Below are 23,993 nucleotides of genomic sequence, written 5' to 3'. Positions count from 1 at the left end.
TTGAATGATAAATGTACCAGTAGCCTGCATGTTATCCTGCGATTTAAAATAAAACTTTGTTAGACACTTCTTCAAAATTCGATCCTATGGACTTGAACAAGAATGTACGGAAACGAGGTAAAATGTATGGGACTGCTTCGGAAAAAAGAGAAAAATGTAAACAAGGAATGGAATGTTATTGTTTTGTAAATGCCGTAATAAAAGGAGATAGTACATTTGTAAAATATTACTTAAATATCATTTTTTTAATGTGCTGCCTGAGCAAATTAACCAATGTTGCAACCCTTTAAAGGTACCCATATAATAAGACGAGTCGTGTTGAGAAATCATACTACGTCTCCTCAAACCAGAGGAATCTCTGTTAAAAAAAGTAGTGTTAACTTTGCCAAATTATTTTCTTTTCAGTATTCTCCACAGCTCGTGAGTCACTCGTCTTACAAGTCATTCGTAACTTATTATCAGTGCAATACTTCACGTTGGGAGAGAAGATTCATGTACCGGTACAGAAGTAGTTACTCTATTCCTATTTTCTTCCCGAATGTGTTTTTAATAACATAACAATTGCTTCATTAATACTCGGTTGAATAAACTAAAATCCGCTTTTCATTACAAATCCCCAAGCTGATGAGATTCGTAACACTCAGCAAAAGTTATGTTTATCTTGCACACAGAATGTGCTTTTTAAAATACAAGTAAATAAGAAAAAGGACAGAATTTTAGAAGAAAAAACCTAAAGAATCCCAGTTATTTGGGTGTGTTCGTCTTCGTACATCACATTTCAGCGTTATTTTTGTTCGAAGAATATTTTCCTTATTATTTCGACAACATTGAAACTAGCGCTGAATCAATTTCACGCAAGTGTGAAATATCGACTGAGTTCATATAGTATCAAAATCTTCCATCACAATTTATATATCTTCGACACTGACCTATTACCACGTCAAATTCCACGATTTAAGAAAGAGTATCCTATATCAATACCATGGTGTCCCTCATTTCATTTGACGGTACCACGGCGCATAAATTACATACAACCTATTGTACTTATCTATAATAATAATAATAATAATAATAATAAGGCGATTTATTAGTAAGCTATATTTTCTAATATTTCTAGAGTGAGAGTACATATGCCTAGTTTGATTGTTTGTTGGTTAAAAGGCAAATTATCAACAAACTTGGTTTTAAAATCACTATCTCGAGTAAAACTTACACAATGAGTCAATGATGTACGACATATACTAATATTCATGTTGAGTAATCGTTTGAGTAATACTGAGAATGAGTGTTTTTACAGTATGTTAGTATAGCATTATGCTCTAGCGTGGAAAACGTTAAAAAAAGAGGGATATACAAGGCTGGGGCGGTCAACGACCTTACCAACGTAGTGCAGGAATGATGCATAAAGGCAGGCGAGCAGACTACTGTATCATTTAAAGAGCAGGTTAATTAAAAGACACCGAGCACGGGACGTCACAAGGCTGCAAAAGACCGCTGTATCATTTAAAGATCAGGCTAAATAAAAGACATCGATCACGTGATGTCGCAAGGCTGCCAACACCGCTGTATCTTTTAAAGACCATACTAATTAAAAGACACCGAGCAAGTGACGTCACAAGACTGCCAACACCGCTGTATCTTTTAAAGACCATACTAATTAAAAGACACCGAGCAAGTGACGTCACAAGGCTGCCAACACCGCTGTATCTTTTAAAGACCACACTAATTAAAAGACACCGAGCAAGTGACGTCACAAGGCTGCCAACACCGCTGTATCTTTGAAAGACCACACTAATTAAAAGACACCGAGCAAGTGACGTCACAAGGCTGCCAACACCGCTGTATCTTTTAAAGACAACACTAATTAAAAGACACCGAGCAAGTGACGTCACAAGGCTGCCAACACCGCTGTATCTTTTAAAGACCATACCAATTAAAAGACACCGAGCAAGTGACGTCACAAGGCTGCCAACACCGCTGTATCTTTGAAAGACCATACCAATTAAAAGACACCGAGCAAGTGACGTCACAAGGCTGCCAACACCGCTGTATCTTTGAAAGACCATACCAATTAAAAGACACCGAGCAAGTGACGTCACAAGGCTGCCAACACCGCTGTATCTTTGAAAGACCATACCAATTAAAAGACACCGAGCAAGTGACGTCACAAGGCTGCCAACACCGCTGTATCTTTGAAAGACCACACTAATTAAAAGACACCGAGCAAGTGACGTCACAAGGCTGCCAACACCGCTGTATCTTTGAAAGACCACACTAATTAAAAGACACCGAGCAAGTGACGTCACAAGCCTGCCAACACCGCTGTATCTTTGAAAGACCACACTAATTAAAAGACACCGAGCAAGTGACGTCACAAGGCTGCCAACACCGCTGTATCTTTGAAAGACCACACTAATTAAAAGACACCGAGCAAGTGACGTCACAAGGCTGCCAACACCGCTGTATCTTTGAAAGACCACACTAATTAAAAGACACCGAGCAAGTGACGTCACAAGCCTGCCAACACCGCTGTATCTTTGAAAGACCACACTAATTAAAAGACACCGAGCAAGTGACGTCACAAGGCTGCCAACACCGCTGTATCTTTGAAAGACCACACTAATTAAAAGACACCGAGCAAGTGACGTCACAAGGCTGCCAACACCGCTGTATCTTTGAAAGACCACACTAATTAAAAGACACCGAGCAAGTGACGTCACAAGGCTGCCAACACCGCTGTATCTTTTAAAGACCATACTAATTAAAAGACACCGAATAAGTGACGTCACAAGGCTGCCAACACCGCTGTATCTTTTAAAGACCATACTAATTAAAATACACCGAGCAAGTGACGTCACAAGGCTGCCAACACCGCTGTATCTTTGAAAGACCACACTAATTAAAAGACACCGAGCAAGTGACGTCACAAGGCTGCCAACACCGCTGTACCTTTGAAAGACCACACTAATTAAAAGACACCGAATAAGTGACGTCACAAGGCTGCCAACACCGCTGTATCTTTGAAAGACCACACTAATTGAAAGACACCGAGCAAGTGACGTTACAAGGCTGCCAACACCGCTGTATCTTTTAAATACCACACTAATTAAAAGACACCGAATAAGTGACGTCACAAGGCTGCCAACACCGCTGTATCTTTTAAATACCACACTAATTAAAAGACACCGAATAAGTGACGTCACAAGGCTGCCAACACCGCTGTATCTTTGAAAGACCATACCAATTAAAAGACACCGAGCAAGTGACGTCACAAGGCTGCCAACACCGCTGTATCTTTGAAAGACCACACTAATTAAAAGACACCGAGCAAGTGACGTCACAAGGCTGCCAACACCGCTGTATCTTTGAAAGACCACACTAATTAAAAGACACCGAGCAAGTGACGTCACAAGGCTGCCAACACCGCTGTATCTTTTAAAGACCATACTAATTAAAAGACACCGAATAAGTGACGTCACAAGGCTGCCAACACCGCTGTATCTTTTAAAGACCATACTAATTAAAAGACACCGAGCAAGTGACGTCACAAGGCTGCCAACACCGCTGTATCTTTGAAAGACCACACTAATTAAAAGACACCGAGCAAGTGACGTTACAACGCTGCCAAGACCGCTGTATCTTTTAAAGACCATACCAATTAAAAGACACCGAATAAGTGACGTCACAAGGCTGCCAACACCGCTGTATCTTTTAAAGACCATACTAATTAAAAGACACCGAATAAGTGACGTCACAAGGCTGCCAACACCGCTGTATCTTTTAAAGACCATACCAATTAAAAGACACCGAGCAAGTGACGTCACAAGGCCGCCAAGAGTGAGAGAGCGCGCGCTACGTCACAGGCCGGATGACGTTATCTCCACATGCCGCTAGCTCACCAGTCTAGAAATTGCTGGAACATTTTTTATATCTGCTAAACCCTTTTAGCTATGAAATAATGCAGTATACAGCGTTAAGCCCCTATTTTAAATGTAAACTGGCCAAAATTTCAAGAAAAATCGACCTACAGATTTCCAAGATACCGAGGTGGAGATGAAACATATTCTTTTAGCGAGAAGCAGAGAGCATGCTTCGCTTTAAGTATAGAAGAGCCTCGACAAGTGGGGTATAATGAGTTGCAATCCACAACTCGACTATGACGGATCGCACGGTCGCTGTGTTCAGGTGTCGAACCTCAAACTCTGTCGCGTTACGGGAAGTTAGTCGTCGAACTTATAAAATGTCTACAGTACTACGGACTTAGAAAAATCCGGCGTGTATTAAGACGGTAACTTATAAAATTTCTACTGTGCTACGGACTTAGAAAAAATCCGGCGTGTACTAAGACGATAACTTATAAGATTTCTGCAGTGCTACAGACTTAGAAATATCCGCCGTGTATTAAGTTGGACTCTGTTATTCTCGGTAACTTGTTAAATTTCTGCAGTGTTACGGACTTAGAAAATACAGCGTGTGCTAACTTGAACTCTATTATTTTCGGTGACACCTCCGAACTTAGTAAAATTTCAGCGTGTGCGAGAATGAGTGTTTGACATGGGACAGTGACTTTTCAGACCTTCGAATATTTCGAGAACTCGGAACTTAGGATTTGTCGTAACCGAATGGGGACAATTATCCCAAATATTACTTGAACAGTGATACCAAATAACTTAGTAAACCTTAAGGATATTTTATAGCATTTCCATGAAATATTAACCCAAGTGAAGTAAAAGAACTCTTAATATCCCCTTAATATTTGTGTTAGTAATAACCAGATACAGTTAAATACACCTTGCGTGTGTAGGACACGGACTGAACTTATACTTGACATTCCGATAAGCTTTGACCTTCAGGTTTCATTTTGAACAGAGTACAACGTGTTCCGAACGCCAGAAACATTATTCTCTGTGTAAATAATCTGAATTATATGAACAGTGTTCCCAAAAACCCATATTACTTGAACTATGCTTAAGAAGTGTGACAACTTAAAACTGTGGAAACTTCGAACTGTGATGTGTGTTTCAGACTGTGCTTTAATTCATTCAAAAGCCATAATTATATCTACATGTGACTATTGCTTTGAAGTTAAGTAACAGACAGTGATTCAAAATTCATGTAATAGACTGTGATTTAAAGAGCAAGTCCGAGTACTGTTTACCAGTGACTTGCTAGTTTTCACTTAACCAGGTAGTGCTATTTTAACACTCACAATCAATCGTCAATTGAACTTTCTCGTGTGTCTTCACAATTAAACGACACCAGAAATCTTGACCGAGAGTTTAATCCTCATATCAACCTAACACCTGACTCGACGTGGGAGATTGTACGTGGTACGACGTGGGATATGGTACGTGGTACAACGTGGTGCTGACTACATCGATGTAGTTCCAGATGCTCTTCATAGAACCACATTCACCTCTTCCAGCGTCATTAACATTCAGGTGATATGAGTGCATTTAGCATTAAACTTTCAAACTAGTAAAAGCAGCGATTACTTCTTGAACATGCACTTTGTTATTTTCAAGTCATTCTTTTCAAGTGCTACTTTAACTACAAGTTTTAATCTAGTTACAGGTGCCGATTTACTTTCAAGTGATAATTTCAAGTGATAATTAATTTAATGTGATAATTTAAACATACTTAAGGTGCTTTAAATTAATTTCGTCTTACAGTTATTCAAATAATATTGTGAAGTGCATTGGACTGTCAGCCTTACATGAGGATAATCTACAAAGATTAAAAGTGTTTATTCCAGAAAATCCTAAAGACTCGTGAAACGATATTTATGAAGAAAAGTGGTTCATTTTCGAATTTTATTTATGGCGAGAATTTTCAGAATTCTAATTTTGGTTGAAACATTCAAGAATAAACATGACAGAAGATATTTCCAATTAATTTCAGTTTCAATGCGAGATAATAAGGAAGTTATTTATGCGCCTAATCATTTGAATACATTTCAATTTTGCAAAATAAAATCTATTATTTCGCTCTGCGATCTCCTTTCTCTGTACCGGCTCCTAAGAATCGACCACTACGTGAGACCTTTCTCATTCTCCTTATCCCCAAAACTTTTCCTAGTACAGTACAAATGTGATAGATATTTTCGATAGTATAAATATTATTCTAATCATCAGTATTATTAATTAACTATAGAAATGTGAAGATATTAATGCATAAAACTAGGACATTTAAGTCAAGTCAACGGAGGATGCTCAATTTTTTTCCAGATAGATCTGTAAAATTGTATAACGTTAACGAATGTATGGGTTGTAATTCCATTCAGTCACAAAATAATTGAACGTGAGATGTGATTTTAATTTACAGGCAACATAATTCAAAGAATTACTTCAGATTTATGTTCTACTTTTCAAGACATAACTGTAAATAATTTATTTCTTTTTGTTTCAATCAACGATCTTTGAGAAATCACTTCAATCATTGAGGAATTTTGAATGAAGAGAGATAATGATATTTTATTCTTCTTTCATTTGCAGTTATCAGAAATGATGTAGTCAAACTTATTGGCATTTTCATGTTACACTAGAATAAGTAGATAGTTATAGTTGACAATAGGTTAAGGATTAGAAACTTTTATATTGCATAAAGTATTGATCGGAGAGGTGAAGACGTCCATCGATTGAGTTGAGCCGGCAAGCAGTTAACCGATTATCTCTGGGGAACCCCGACCTCAAGAAACAATGAAAATGAGAAATTTACTGAGAAATGAGCTAGTCTCGATTTCTTTGCGGCCTGACGTGGACGCAGGAATGGCGCAATACTTACTGACGGCGTAAAACCATGGCACAGAGTTACCCGAGAGAGTGCCACCTACAATTGGCCGTGGTTCGTGTAAGTACACACGCGCTGTCCCTACGCTTTATTAATGATCGTATGTAGACTGTTTTCTCTTAGCAGCATCTAAGTAATTAGGCTCTGCCATCTGTTGAGTATATTCAGAAGCTGGGGAAGGTCAGAGAGTCAAAGAGTATCCAGCATTCTTGCATCATCAAAGGAAGTATATACTCTCTGGCTTCACAGTAGTAATCATGCAATGGCCTTACTGAGGATGAAAATCACATTTATCAGAATATTAATGAAAGTGTCAGTTGCTCAACAACCTGCTAAGTACAGAATGCATGCGGGTTAGGATAATCCTTCGCCTGCAATTATTGAAGTGATCATTTTATGATCGCTCAATGTTGGCCGAGCTTACAGACCTATCAATGTCTCATGACTCACCGGCAGATAATAAAAGGGAAACGAAGCAAATCGGCCCAATAGAACGCACGTGCCAATAATATATAAACTAGAGGACCCGCAGCATTCGTTATAAATAGGTCCGATAACTCGCCTGCCGCAGTTCATCCACTCTGTCGTCATTCTGTCTGTTGGTAAAAATCTATCCATAAATTCACTTTTTCACCCTGCAGTTCTTGATGTGTATTGTGTCGTAGAAGGCAGTTCCTCTATATAGAGCGGTTGTCATGGCAGCTCAGAGGTTAGTCTCGAACAGTGTAGCTGTTATCTTTCGATAGGTATTCCCACGCGTATGTCATGATGGGGTCTGTTTCTACTCCGCAGGGGCTCTTCCCTCGGGGAAGTGTGGGTTGGCGATCACGTGAGTCCTGGCATTCATTCCACTTGGTGCAGACTCCTCACTTTCTTCTATCCTATCCGGCCCACTCTTGATCTTTTATGATTTCCAAGTTATTAGAACATTCGAGACATGGGGGATCTTAGTTTCACGCCCTGCATTGACCCTGTCTTTCTTTGGCCGGTACCTTAATTTTCGAAGTGTCGGATCCCGTCCATTTTTATCTTTGATTAGTGTTATATAGAGGATGGTTGCCCAGTTGTAGTTCCCTTTGAACAATAATCTCCACCACCATTCTGTACGTATACATTTTCTCTTAGCAGCATGTAAGTTATTTAGGAACGCTCTGCCACCTGTTGAATATATTTGGAAGCTGGGAAAGGTTGGAGAATCAAAGAGTACCTAGCAGGGAATATTATTCTTCCGTGATCAGAGGAAGTTAATACTCTCTGACTTGACGGGTAGTAATCAAACATGACTGCATGCAATTACATCACTGAGGATAGAACTCACAATGAAAGCATTAGCCGCTTAGCAACCTGCCACGTACAGAATGTAAAGCGGGTTATTGTAAGTGATTTGATTTTATAATTACTCAGACTTGGCTCTCACGATTCACTGGCACGTAATTCCGGAGAGAATAAAACAATAATGAAGCAAAACTGTTTTAAGGTACAGAGAGCCCAGATTACCTAATAATTATAATTTAGTAATTTCATTTTCTAGCATTTTTCACAAGGTGAGAGTTAAATATATCCTATTTAATCACATTTCTTATTATTTGCAATGGGCATGGTTTGTTCTGTGCCAGTTTGTTTCAAAGGACTGATTTCATCACGTATACGTGTTGTCTGTCAACCATCATGTCCATCCACTGTAAGCGGATAAGCCATTGAATGTCCATAATTACATAGCTCTGCCATCTGTTGGTAATATTTTGAAGTTTTATTGAGTGTGACACTGTGAACGAAGTCGCTGCTGAATGTCCTAGTGAGCAGCTTCGTCAGGCTTCATTACTTCATGAATGAACTACTGCATTTCAACAATTCAGAACATGAATGAGAGACCCATCGCTGGGGGCCTATAAACGTTATGAGAGTAACAGAAAGTGATAGTTGAAGTGCTCACATAACATTCTCACGTTCAAGTCATTCACACAAATGTTTATAAATAACGGAATATACGGACAGAAATTTTGCCACCACACAGTTTCAAGTCTGATGTCTTCCTTTTGTAATGAGCATCCACCTTGTCCAGAAATAGTCGGCTAACATTATGGACATTCATTTCCCTTCAGATGGTTGCTATAGCTTTAGGATATCTTTAAAAGTACCACATTTGTCGCAAACAGTGATACCACTTATGATATATATGTACAGATTAATGGAAAGCTGTCCCTCATATCGCAATTATGATTTCAGATTTGAATTTAGTGCTGTAAATTCTTTTAGAATTACATATTTTCATGCCAGAAATAGAATCTTTGTAGAACAATGTAATTGGTCATTCGCACATCGAAGATGGCGCCTTCCCCTACACCAACCTCAAACAAACAGTCTGAAAACGAAAATGTGGGAGAGTGAAGAATGCAATCGGAAAGAGAGTGAATGTTCAAAGGAAGCAATACTTTCCAGTGTCAACTTATTTAGTATTAAAAACTTCATTTTTTGTCCGTATTGACTCAAGATTTTACAATGCTTAGTAAAGCTAAAGGTTCCACCTATTCAATACGTTTTCGTAATGGTCTATTTAGAACATCACATATTTATTTAACTTATCATAAAATACATCTTTGGGACCGGTTTCGGCAATCCACTATGCCATCATCAGCCATTGAGTTTTTTATAGCAAGGAACATTCAAATTTTTTTAAAAAATATGCAATAGCAAGTCCTATTCTTACATGAAAAACATTAAAAATATAGCTAAATAGCATAGGCCCATTGTACTATACAAATAACATGTCTTTTTTGAAAAATACAATATTATTTAGTGCATCTAAAATTATTTTATATATGATTGGCAAAGTCTATGATTTTGGTATACTTTATGTACAATAGAATCATGTAAAATTGATAAAAGAATCTACTTTTTGCCATTTAACCAGTTTTTAAAACAACAAGTCCTATTTTACATGGAAAATATTAAAACTTGGCTAGTTAGTATTAACCCTTTTTTTATGTTATACAAGTAACATGTTTTGTTAAAAAATATAGTATCTTTTGGTGCGTCTAGAATTGTTTTTTAGGTGCTTAAAAAGACTATGGTTTGATATAGTCATAAAAGAGCTACATACAATAATTTAATACAGAGAGCATTTAATGTACCCATGTCCAATATAGAACGTAAAAAAGAACTCAACACTATACGAAAAATCGCATCTTATAATGGTTTCAACAAATGTTTTATAGAACGCATAATAAATAAATTTAAACATCAACCCAATACTAAATTACAAAAAGAAACACCCAAAACAAAAACATATGCTACTTTTACTTTTAACTCTGACATTTTCCGTTTAACCAATATTTTTTAAAAAAGAAATGTCAATATTGCCTTCAAAACCAATAATAGAAATTTAGATATTTTTTACAACTCCAAATCGGTTAATATACAAAACCCATTCGATAGATCAGGTGTATATAGGTTTCATTGCAACGACTGTACCAGTGTTTACCTTGGACAGACTGGGAGATCATTTAATATCAGATACAATGAACATGTCAATGCCATAAAATATAGAAAATTTTCGGCAATAGGTCAGCACATACAGGAATACAAACACAATTTTTACGGTATCAACAAGGACTTGGACATCATCGAAACAATAAATAAAGGCCCACTCCTAGACCTAACAGAGCAATGCTACATTACTTTAGATCAATATTACAATCCCAATTACAATCTAAATGATATTTCGGAAAAACCTACAATTTTATTTGACATGCTTATTTCATTAATTAACAGTTTAAAAATTCCTAAAAATCAATCCGTATATAAAATATTACGTAGCGCGCTAGCCTACTAACCCCGGCAAAGCCCACGCCCCCCTGACACACAGGCACACGCGAACGCAACCTCTCCTGCGTCCCCTTCCCCTACATAATACACCCCGCCTTACAGCTGAGCCGGCTGGTTGGCGTTAGACATTCAGCAGTTGTTCCTCACTCTCTCTGCACGCTGTTACATTCAACTTGAGGTGAGTTTCATATCTTCAATTCTTTTCTATAGTACCGCGTATCGTTCTCAATAACTCATACTCATTTCACTATTTCCTTTTTAGGTCCGTACTGGTTCGAGATTAACACTATTTACGGCCCATTTCCATCTGGCACATAAAATATTCAAGATCTTAACCATAGTTGCGGCCTCAGCCACACAGTTATTTACATTGGAAAATACTAGAAGCAAAGTTCAAATACTCAAACGAAAAAAACACATTAGGACTTACATAGTCAAACAGACTGTTGTTTCAATAAGTTTTAAGGAAGAAGAACCTGTATTTATTATCTAAAACAGTACAAGTCGCATATTATGAGGAACTAAGAAACTGTGTTAAAAAAATGACAGAGGTTTTTATAGAAACATCAAATTTCCTGTGTATCAACTATATCAAACCATAGTCTTTTTAAGCACCTAAAAAACAATTCTAGACGCACCAAAAGATACTATATTTTTTAACAAAACATGTTACTTGTATAACATAAAAAAAGGGTTAATACTAACTAGCCAAGTTTTAATATTTTCCATGTAAAATAGGACTTGTTGTTTTAAAAACTGGTTAAATGGCAAAAAGTAGATTCTTTTATCAATTTTACATGATTCTATTGTACATAAAGTATACCAAAATCATAGACTTTGCCAATCATATATAAAATAATTTTAGATGCACTAAATAATATTGTATTTTTCAAAAAAGACATGTTATTTGTATAGTACAATGGGCCTATGCTATTTAGCTATATTTTTAATGTTTTTCATGTAAGAATAGGACTTGCTATTGCATATTTTTAAAAAAAATTTGAATGTTCCTTGCTATAAAAAACTCAATGGCTGATGATGGCATAGTGGATTGCCGAAACCGGTCCCAAAGATGTATTTTATGATAAGTTAAATAAATATGTGATGTTCTAAATAGACCATTACGATAACGTATTGAATAGGTGGAACCTTTAGCTTTACTAAGCATTGTAAAAGTGTCAACTTAGTAAAATGTATCATAAAAACCTTCCAGTCTGTGAAAAAACACAATAATTTCAGTATAAACATACCTGCAAAAATGTACACACCATAATACAAAGCATGACATGTCTCATTCTATAAGAACATCCTCACATTCTATCAGATCACTTAAAACATGCGTAAGTATGCACAGTATTGTTAAAATGGCGTAGGTGATAATATGAACAAATAATGATTTACAAGTATTAACAAAATGAAAAACTTCTGTACTTATCTAGACTGCCAACGTTAAATCCGTTGTCTACAAACTCTATTTCAGGATTGTGGTCATGGAGAGGCTAACGGAAACTTTTGGGCATAGCGTATTGTTCGCGGAGTGGGTAGGGGAAGAAGGGGAGGAGTAGAACGTTGTGGATCCTTCCTATTGGGTGTTACCATCTAGTATACTGTACCGTGGAGATAGGAGGGAGAAGTACGGGTGGAGTGAGTGGAACGTTGTGGAACCTTCCTTCATCACTGGAGAGGGGAGAGAAGGTTATTAACCTTCTTCATGTTATAATGCATTTTATGTTATACGGAAGAATGCAAGTTAACGATTTAAGGTTAAATCAAGTATGGAATTGAAATAGAGATACCTAGTTAGATGTTATAAACCATACTCTACAGGCCGTAAAGTGCTAATTTAAAGAGTAAGTGTTGTCCAGATGTTATATAAGTAGAGCAGAGATGGAGAATTTTTTAAATATGTATGGTCAGGTAGGTTATTTACGTTAGGTTTTTGGTGATGTCAATTTCAACTGAATCCTTTATATTCATGAATTTACATTTATTTCCGATGTGTAAAATTTTTAGATCTGTGTTGATATCTGTGAAATGGTGCAAACTGTTGTATATGTGCTCTCCGAAGGCTGAATGCTGATTTTATCAGGTCGCGTTCTTGTGTTCTTTTTATCTTGTGCGGAAATTACGTTTTGTTTGACCTATATATGTAGAATTGCTGGTAGGTTTTTGGCACTTGAGTTCGTAGACTCCTGACTTTGAGAAAAGGGTCTCTTTTGCCAATGTTGCACTTGCTGATGTGTCTCTGCAGTGTGTTGTTCGTTCTAAAGGCTACTTTTAGACATTGTTTTAGGAAATATTAGCTACTTTGTATGTGTTCTTGTTAACGCAGTTAAGAACCACATATTTTTCCGTCATGTGTGGTGGTTTCCCAGGCATTTTCTTATGTTTATTTAACGGTTTGTCTACTGTGCCTGTAGTGTGACCTTTTCTTTCGCAATGTGTTTAATGATTTGTTTCTCATCATTGAAATCCGTAGTGCTCATTGGTATGGAAATAGCTGTGTATCGTTGTATTCAATCCTGCTATTTAGTGTGTGTATGGTTGTCAATAGCGTGCGGCTTTCAGTGTACCATGTAATACAGGTTGTCGTTATTCGTACCGATCGTGAATTCTAAATGGTTTATTTTCTTCTTACTTTATGGTTCCATTGTGAACCTGATGGATATGTGTCGATTTTACTGTGTTTAATAACTGGTTACCATTGGTGATGTCATGATCATATATGCTTATTACGTAATCCGCACATCTGCTTCAGTGTAAGATTACTTTTGAATGCCGGTCTGTTAAGATGTTTTCGAAGTTATTGAGAAAAATGTTTCCTATTATACCTGACAATTGACCCCATGGCTAACCCTTTTTGTAGAAAATAGATTTTGTCGTTGAATGTAAAACAATTTTGGTGTAACGTTGTTCTATGAAGGCTAATAATTTCCTTGGTTTCTTGTAGTGAAGTGTTTTCTTTAAGAAGATTAACTAGTTCTAGGCTGTTTTTAATTGATCTGTCTTCTTTAAGTGAGATTTTCTCTTGTAGAATATGGTTGAGTTTTTTTTTAAATTATAACTTGGTGCATCTTTAAAATTTACTATTGGTCTAAAGGGACACGAGCTTTTGTGTATTATGGGCAGGGTGCTTAATGTGGCGAGTTTTGGATTTTTGATGGTGAGGCGTCCGTTTTCTTATTTTGTGCCAATAAAGTCTCTTTTCTTGATAGCTTGTTTTATTTCGTTTCGAAATGTATTTGTTGGGTCGCATTGTAGCTCTTGAATTTCATTGTTGATAATTCTATTGCTCTTTCTATGTACTCGTCTTTCTTCATTACGACTGTTGTGTTTCTTTTATCTACATTCGTGAAGATTAGGTTGTCTTTTATTTTGTTCTGAACTGTTTTAATGCCGAGTGGCACAATTAAGTTATTTGGTAGAATTTTCTACTGCGATTATTTCAAGGCTTCTTTGGTGTCTACATTATTTATTATTTCTCTTTGTGGAGAGGGTATTTGTTACACGCAATTTCTATGTCAGTGATGAGCTGTTTTATGTTGTTTTCGTTATGACGTTCCTGGCAATGAAATTTGAGTCCCTTTTTCAGCAGATTTATTTCATTCTTTGGAAAGGTAGTGTCTGATATGTTAAATAATCTGGGATCAAAATTAGCGAGTTTATGGTGGTTATTTCTTTCTGGTTTTCCAGTTTATTGATTAGGTTATGTATCTTATTGACAATGGCTTTGTTTCCTGACTGCTCCTTTTTTAAATGTAATCATGTAAAAAGTTGGAATAGGTCGTCCATTGAGGGTAGTGCCAGAAGGGATGCATAGTGTTGATTTCCTGCTTCTTTATGTACCCAAATTTAATTTCGCTTCTGATCCAAAATAATTCAGTCACGCAACGTGAGATTTTTGCTGGACAGAGCGGAGGTGGGAGAGGTTTCTCTCTGGGTACTCCAGTTTTCCCTATCATCTTTCATTCCATCAACACACTCCAGTATTTCATTTTATCTGTCAGTAATTAATCATTACCCCAGGAGTGCGACAGGCATCGGCAGCTGGCACAATCCCTAAATTCGCCGCAAAGTGGGGGCTTCATTTATTCCATCCCTGACCCGATGAGTGACTGGAAAGCAGGTTTTCATTTCCATCCATAATAATTTTGATATTGTTACCTTAGAAAAAGTTGCTGTAGATTTAGATTTTATCGGTATGTACTTAAGGACGAGCTTCAGTTCTAGGCATTTCTTATTAAGTGAAATTGATTTGTCAATGAACTGATTTTGATTTGAAATGTCTCAAGATTTTGGCTTCATAATTTGCCAAGGAGGAAGAAGGAAGGGAAGAAGGAAAAGAACTGTCGGTACGGTAAAGCTGTATAAGACGTAAATGATTGGAATTTGTATTCTCCATTCCTTTTGATATTGTATGTAATACATTTCCACAACACCTATAACAGATATTTTAAAAATTAAATTTTAGGCACCTAACTGCCATTTCATCCAGCATGAAGAAAAATTATTTATAACCTAGACTGTAGCACCTCATTCGATGACATTACACACCAATTTTGATACCCATTTTCATGGTTTGCCATTGATATGGACTTAGCAACAAAAATGAAAATTCACTAATATCTCTGTTATCATAGCTGGTATGATAAAAATTTGTATGACAAATAATCAGAAATTTAATTCTATATAACATAAATATCTCAGGATTAAATGTTAGGCCTTACCCTAAACTACCATTTTACTGAATGTGAATAAAATTATTTATAGCCTAGATTGTATTGCATCATTCCGCAATTTTCATTATATTCTCTTCAGCCATTTCGTTGTGATGCTCGTACATACAGAGAGGAATGATTGGAAAGTAAAACGTGGATTTCCTTGTTGCTGCGGATACGACCAATACAGAAGTACTGTTTGTTTTAAATTCTGATCAATTTGCAGAGAAAGCACTTATTATATTATGAAAATTTAGAATAATAAATGCTATATCTTTCCTGTCCCTTAAGGTGATCATTGAACCTGTCATCATCAAAGGATTATTTGTGAGCTTTTGTGTGTCCAACTTGCATGTTTCAATGTATGGCTACACAACAATCAAAAATGGCGTAAAGGCACCTGATGTTGGAAACAAGAATTGCATGTGAACTGAAAGATGCTGAGTATATCACTCCTGCAACTTACACTGGGATAAGAACATAACGACATTTTACTATGAACATATTTGTGCCCTATATGAAACTGACTAGCCCCAAATAGAAGTCGTTATTGGCCAACCTGTATCGTAACAGGCAAATCCATTAAATATTAAATCAAACATCAATGCTCTGTAACAGGTGTTTCTGCCTTGCAGCACAATGGCTGCTAGTTTCATATTACCCACAAGTGCAGCGATCCTGAGGCCTATGAAGCGTGCATGTGTGCATTCTGATTTCATTCTACAGTCAACTAATAGCCTGTAAAATAAGAAATGTGATATAACATAATATTAAACTCTATATAACGATATACCTACCATCAGAGTGAGATAGCAGTCTATCACACTACCTCGTTATCTAGCAAACTGTACAATGGCACAGCTTCTCTCCTGAAAGAGAAAGGAGGTTTGCAAAACAGATTTCTGAGAAAAATTGATACGGCTTTCGTTCCAATGACATGGCATTTCCCCTGAGTATGTACACAGGTGTTTTGTTAAAGTAGATTTCTAAGCTAACGTACTGCTCACAGTAGGTTAACACGTGGGCTCGTACCGTACTGCTACATTTTGTCAGGTTAGATAAATAAACACAAACTGGTTTATTATCTGATCTACACATTAACACACACAGGCATAGCGAGATCACAGCTTACAGGACGCACGATCTCTCTCCCTCTCTCTCTTAATCTCGCTCTTCACACTAATTCACTCACTCTTCGTTTACCAGTACTACCGTATGTCACAGAGTTACTTCGCTACAGCTATCGCAGTTCACAGTTTGAACATGACAGTCTCACAGTTCAGGACGATGTAGGTTGTCCACTCAGTCCAGGAGAACTTCACTGACAACCCCACGCTGATATCCAGTGTTCTCTTGCGTGCTGCTATAGAGAGACACAGCTATCGCTATACACAGGAGCTTGCCCCACGGCGAGCGACATACAGAACCTCAAAGTATAGATATAGAGTATAGTATAGAGTCTGTCAATACGGAAAATGAAATTTATAAATAATAATACAGAACCTCAGTTCTACAGGCAGACACTTCAACAGAATTCTTCATGCAATTTAAGTTGTAACTCACACCGAACTACTAACTGACCGAGCTCGTCTCAAAGCCAGCGGAAACCTCTGCAAATGGAAGAGACTCGGTTTGGTGCTCTCGTCGTTTGAGCGTCCCTCAAGACTCCCGTCGACATAGTGGCCAATCAGAGTAACTGTACCAGGGCTTGACCAAGGCTCTATTCCTCCTTGTTAACTATGAAGGAAGTTAATACAGATGTTGGTTCCCATAGCGAATTTAAAATATTTGTCCCGAATGAGTAAATTTATAATACCAATTTAATGGTCCGTTATTGGACATTATAAATTTTCCAGCTAACTCATTCTTGGTTGCCTGCGTTTTGCCCTCGTGTGCTAAGTTAGGCTCATCAGTTGGGACTTAGCACACCACCCAAGACGCAAGGCTAGTACATGGTGGCTTCAAGTAGCCTATGCAGTGGCCTCCACCGAATGCACTGCACTAGCCTTGCGTCTTGGGTGGTGTGCTAGGTCCCAAGTGATGAGCCTAACTTAGCACACGAGGGCAAAATGCAGGCAACCAAGAATGAGTTAGCTGGAAAATTTATAATGTCCAATAACGGACCATTAAATTGGTATTATAAATTTACTCATTCGGGACAAATATTTTAAATTCCCTATGGGAATCAACATCTGTATTATCTGATGGCCAGGCAGGCATCAATTTTTGGAAATGAGACATAGCTCTCATAGTGCATTGGCACTGCTGGTGGCTTCAAGTAGCCTATGCAGTAGCCTCCAACGTATGCACTAGCCTTGCGTCTTGGGTGGTGTGCTAAGTCCCAACTGATGAGCCTAACTTAGCACACGAGGGCGAAACGCAGGCAACCAAGAATGAGTTAGCTGGAAAATTTATGATGTCCAATAACGGACCATTAAATTGGTATTATGAAGGAAGTAGCGGTAACGTCACTAACGGCCCAATCTCTGCTTAATTTTTACCGGTATTATTGTGAATACATGTTCTACTCTGTTGCAAGAGCACAATGAGGAGCAACATGGGTTGATTCCGCAAGTTGCAACAATTCTGCGCATTACGTAAAAATGTCAGAAATAACTGTACTCCTATGAATTAATGAGATAGTATGTGGGTTTTCAGGCTACCATTCAGAGAAAAGCTTTTACCGCATTCGTTACAACGGTGAGGCCTTTCTCCGGAATGAGTACGCACATGCAATTTAAGGCTAGAGCTTTGAGAAAAACGTTTACCGCATTCCGTACATAGGTGTGGCCGAACATTTGAATGAGTTATCATGTGTCTTTTCAAGTGAGAGCTTTCATAGAAGGATTTGGTGCATTCTGTACAACGGAATGCTCTTTCCCCAGAATGTGTTAACATATGTCTTTTCAGGTGGGGGACTTCATAAAACGACTTGCTACATTCCATACATTGATGCGGCCTTTCTCCAGAATGAGTTAACATGTGTATTCTCAGCTTACGACGTACCAAGAAGGTTTTACTACATACAGTACAGGAGAACGGTTTGTAAGCCGAGTGAGTGAGTTTTTGTGCCGTGAGGTTGCCTTTACGAGAAAAGGCACTATCACACTCGTTACACTGAAACGGTCTTTCGTCGGAATGAGTTAACATATGTATTTTTAATTTCGCGTATACTGAGAAAGCTTTGCCGCATTCATCACAGGAAAACGGCCTTTCCCCTGAGTGCTTTAAAAGGTGTGTTTTTAGTTGAACTCTTTGAGAGAAGGATTGAGAACATTCCGTACACCGGTGTGGTTTTTCTTCGGAGTGTGTGTACATATGTGTTTTTAGGGTACTTCTTCGGGAGAAAGTCTTGCTACACACTGTGCAATAATGCACCTTAACATTCGAGTGTTTTAACATATGTTTCTTTAGAGCCTTTATGTCATTAAAACCTCGAGTGCATTTTGTACAATTCTGCAGCCTTTCCTCAGATTGTGTAATTTGTTCAGATATTCCTTTGTTTAGCATGGCAACATTCTCGAATCTGAAACAGAAAAATAAAACATGCTAACATTCCTGAGGAACACTGTCGTGACACGTGTATATCTTCCAAGTTAACGTGCCACCACTGTGGACACGTCATCCGGACCCGACAGAGTTCTAGTCAGAGCTATCAAAGATGATAGGGCATCAACTATCATAGCTAAAATCGCTACGATAATGTTACAGACAGGGCACGTTCCATTACTGCTCACAAAAGGGCGCACCATTTTGTTACCTAAAAATGGAGATCCAACATAACTGTCAGACTGGAGGCCAATCAGCATATGTTCAGTCCTTCATCGCGTTATCGAGATGGTCTTCAACGCAAGATTAAGGAGTTACATCCAATTTAGAGACCACCAAAGAGGATTCACCAAATCACCTGGCACCATCATAAACACCGCTTTACTCAGATCTGTGTTAAACTCAGCAAAACACAACAAAAAAAAATGTTACTGCGGTATTCCTAGACATAACCAAGGCTTTCGACAACGTGGGCCATTTACACTTAAGGAAAATGTTAGCTTCGTCAACTGCGCCAAGCACGCTGAGCAATATAATTTGTAAGCTTCAGGAGAATAATTTAGAATTGAAAATTTCTGATCTGGATGAAGCCAGGGACAGGATGATAACGAGCTGAGTTTCTGCTAAAGGAGTGCCATTGATTTCTTAGATCAAATAACATGGTATCTGCATAATTTACCCGTATATATTTGACACATTCGTTCCTCGAAATACATTCAATCTCCATACCTTCTTCGACTGAATTGAGTCCTTCGTTTATTTCATCTCTACTGATATTAATAAATTTAGATTTTTCAGGGTTTATGGTAAGACCAAATTCACGAAACCTTTGGGGGGCTAATTTCGTCAATTCTATTGCAGATTCTCGTTTTTTCCCTACAATAACCGTATCATCTGCGAAGCCTAATATTGTTAAAGGTTGCAGTCCGTTGGCAAGAGAATAATGTCAAGAAAACGAATCCCATTAAATTACGCCGTGGCGTAATGCAAGGATTCCCATTGTCGCCAGTTTTATACAATCTAACAACAGATCACATTTTTTGAGAAATTGGCGAAAAAGAACTATGTGACTTGCATGGTTATTCTCTGGGGCTGAAAGCGCTCAGGGGTTCTCTTTTCATACTCAGACACAACTTACACTCGCCAGATTGAAACATAATTTACTTCTTTTATTTTTGAATGACTTGTTTGTGTATTCTTTGTCTTTGGCAGCTTCCAAGTGGGGGAATATTTTTAAAATAAAAAACAAATAGAAGGCAACGGCAAAACCGCGGTATAAAAGCACACACTCATGAGAACGACCAGTGGGTAATCTGACACGTATATAAGTGGGCCTAGAGCCTATACTTCTCATGGCCTCTGATGGCAGGTTGGATAATGGATGTCGTCTCATGCTCATCGTTTGAGGTGTGGCTAATAATTAGTATCCTAAATGAACCAGGGATATGTACTGCTAGTTGTTTGAGGTGCCAGCCTACTCAGTAGAGCTAGAAGCTGTAGCACAAAACACCTGACTTCCATCGTCGCCGAAATCCTATGGCCAGCCTACAAAAACATCACAGATGGTGGCGCGTGGGCCTTACTGTGGCGACACTGACAAGTATGCGAGTCCGTGGATAGGCAACTATTGCTCATATTGACAGATGAGTACGACCGAAGCAGCGGCGGATCTGACAACGAAATTCAACCTGTCTGTTTTAAACAGCAAATGTCGTCAGCTTCGATATACAAGATCGCTCTGGATAATGAAGAAAACAAAAGATTCATTGCACCAAACTAATTCAATACTTGCGTGGAGAAACTGACAATGATTATTTCACACAAGCTCGAAGTTCATTGTATTCCATTATGCCTAGCCTACTGTATGCGGGATTGTAATAAGCTGGCAGATGGTGGGCGTTATCAAGCTCAAGTCCAAGACTACGGACAAGGTGATAGTTGCTATAAGAAGAGCCGGTAAGTCAAGTAAGTCAGTCGATAGTCAGTGCTCTTATTTGCCAGCAAACCAGGTCCAACATATTTAAAGACAAAGTTGCAATATTCTGTTCAGATTCCTGGCATGTAAGATGCACTTGAACCCCGTACGTATACCGTGTAGTATTTTTCTCAAATTGATTACAAATTCTGTATTTAGAGCATTAACTCTGACAACTTTCATAGCAGCAGCGACAATTTATTCTTGTTAATTGGGATTAGATGACGTTGAGAGTTACGTTAGTTTTTTAAGTGGAACTCGACCGGCTACACGTCGTAACTTGCTCGACCGTGTCCTTTGCAAGCTGTGTCGAGTTCACTGACAATGCACCATTCGTTTGACCAGTTTGGTTCCGGGTCTAGCCACAAAGGTGGAGCTCAAACGGGAGCAAATTTATGACATGGTCAATTACATCATAACACTACTTGCCTCTTCTTCAATGATGATTTTGGAAAAGGCCTCTATAATACATGCACTCCATCTCTTTACTTTTGACACATCTACTCCGTCTAAATTCGTCATGTCATTTTTAATATGAATCAAACCGCAATGGCATTTCTTGCTATCCAAATGCAAGAACACAGAAAACCCATGCCGGAAACTATTTCACTTCGGGCTTCCTTGAACCCAATACTACAGTGCAGGAACACAGCGTGTAGACGTATACTGGGTATAGTTCTGGTAAAAAATGCAATGCTTACGGCTTTCAAACACGTGCGTATTTTAGTGCTAAACATACCCCAATGCGTACACAATATTTTAAATAATATTAATGCATACCGTCTGCTTTGTATCTGCAATCCTCAGTGTCTTCGGACATACATTGTAGCTGTTCGCGAGCCGTTGTGAGTCACAAGTGATGCACCTCAACAGAACCCATCCGGCAAGCGGCCATTTTGCGTCATAGCACCAAGAAATAAGAGGTCACTGAATGTGTACTCGCCAAAGTTTCCGAAATAGCACCGCGAGCTTCTTACACACCGCAAAATAAGCAACGTCCGTGACTTCAAACCAGACTATTTTCTTTCAGGATCGATGACGTCGTCGTCCGCTGGAACGTTTGTTTCTCAAAGCCGTGGGTGCCTTGCAGGTGATGATCTTATGGTGACTTTCTTGTATTGAATAATTACATAAAAACGAAGGTTAAATCCTATTCTTAAGAATGGCAGCGGGAAGCAATGAAAGCTGCATTAATTGTGTCTTCCACTGTACCGAACGTAGTTGCATGTTCTGCACAGTTCCGGCCAAAAATCAAGGGGGTTCTCCCCAGTTAGGCCCCTTATTGACATAATTGAGTCTACACTATAAGAAATATTTACATTACCATGTTCTGAAAAATGAGCAATACGTTTACCATTATTTAAAATATTGCCTTAAATAGCTTTATCTGGTATCTACGTAATTCACCACTCAATAATATATTTCATCTTCAACCAAGAAACAGATCTTGTAGCCCTTCGTGAGCAGCTGAAAGTGTACAGGAAGAACAGGGGCATATGTACATATATAATAAAATTAACAATAATAATAATTGATCCGGATATACCGTAGTCGACGGAGGTGAAAGAAGGGGTCCAGATCGGACAATCAGAAGTTTGATTTAAAACTTTAAAATTATGGTCATATTTGTATCTCAGCTAATAATTTTAATAAAAAGAAGGCTTTACACTATTCATGTACAAAAGGTCATGAGATGGGGTAACAATCAAAAACCTTAATTAACAACTGTGAGCTTTAAGCTCGCTAATTATACACTCTTCATGTGCACTGCGGCTCCTTAGTCAAGGAGACTGTTCTCCCAATACCTTCTACAAGATGATCAGAGCCTCGTTGTAACATTACAGCCCTCTAAAGGCAACATTCAAATTTTACAGTTATAACCAGAGCATCTGTGCTCTATAATTTTACTCTTTCAAGGCCTCTCTAGGCACAACCTACAATTTAACAAACAGTACTAGCTGTCTTGTAGGCTCAACAGTCTGATATAGTTACATAAAAGGAAAAATAGAATTTTACAGAGGTATCGAATACCCATTCTACCAGGCCTTTGTGGAAAAAGAACAGGTTCAATTACTGGTTCAAAAACCAAAATTGTGCGTAGGCGAAGTCTTGCACTGCTAGACCTTTATAATTATATGGTTAAAACCCTATTTGGGTTTGTGGCCCGATGATACAGAGGCTAAGCCTGTACTACTGAGGTGAGTAGATGGAGAAAATTTAAGTTACAAGGATTACAGACATAAAGCGGTTACAAAGTCATATTCACCTCAAAATCAAGTTGAAAGGGAATTCCTCACTCTCTATTCTCTGATCACGGTTAAGGTCCTTAGGCCTGTTTGACATTTACATTAGAAGATTGAAATTTAAATTTTAGCAAAATTGACGTTTGAAACCTTCCCCTCGAGGTAACTGTCAAAGCCTAACCAGGACTGCCATCACCTTGAGCTGATGAACTTCTCACCTCCTTTGTAAACACACACACACTAGACGGGAGCGAAGAATAAGACAGTCTGGTCGAAAACGTGCCAGCTTTTATACCCGAGAGGAAGGTTCTAGAGAGCTCTGGGCTAAGGCCCGACACACCCGCAATTTCCGTTGGGTACTTAAATAATTACAACATAAATGTAATTGGCTGAAAAATAGACAAAATTTTCTATTGGCCAACATTTTAAGTTGGCGAGGAGAGATCGAAGTATTGACAACTTTAACATACCAAAAACAAAGAATAACCAACTCAGTGTAGTAAACCTAAAAATAAAAAAATACCCAACAATTTTAATAGTCCATCTTCACACCAGGGGGCATAACACAGTTTGTAGTACAGACACCTGTTCACAGAAGTTCAAATTCCTTGCAAAAGTTGTTGCAAGTTTTATATTGAAGGTGGAACTCTCCAAGGCGGTTCATTTACATGAACAGGGCGGGTGTACCTTCCTTTACAAGAATAATAATAAAATCCATGCAATAATTTCTTGTGTAGAATTGGTGCGCAAAACACAGACTAATTTGGAAGAATTACGCTCCATTTGTGTTTTTAGGGAAGTGATTCTGACATTGTTTTGTATGACAATTATGTGTTAGTGTTGTCTGGTGGATCCATAATTTTCAAAATCGATTTCGGGATCACATTTATCAAT

General features: G+C 38.1%; 1 protein-coding gene across 6 annotated transcripts in view; it reads right to left on the bottom strand.

Annotated features, from left to right (window-relative positions):
• LOC136885417 (gastrula zinc finger protein XlCGF46.1) overlaps positions 1 to 23,993 on the bottom strand; it is a 293,140-nt gene that overhangs the window by 133,364 nt on the left and 135,783 nt on the right. For 5 of the 6 annotated variants that reach the window (XM_068230325.1, XM_067157941.2, XM_067157942.2 and 2 more), the window contains one exon: positions 17,426 to 18,858. The exons of the other annotated variant lie outside the window; for it this stretch is intronic. In XM_068230325.1, coding sequence (XP_068086426.1) covers positions 17,964 to 18,858 — 895 coding nt within the window. In that variant the 3' untranslated portion in view covers positions 17,426 to 17,963. Of the gene's footprint in view, positions 1 to 17,425; positions 18,859 to 23,993 lie in introns of those variants that run through there. 6 annotated transcript variants of the gene reach the window in all.

Source organism: Anabrus simplex, chromosome 14, assembly GCF_040414725.1.
Source record: "Anabrus simplex isolate iqAnaSimp1 chromosome 14, ASM4041472v1, whole genome shotgun sequence".
Classification (NCBI taxonomy): domain Eukaryota; kingdom Metazoa; phylum Arthropoda; class Insecta; order Orthoptera; family Tettigoniidae; genus Anabrus; species Anabrus simplex.
This window is presented reverse-complemented; position numbering and strand designations above follow the sequence as displayed.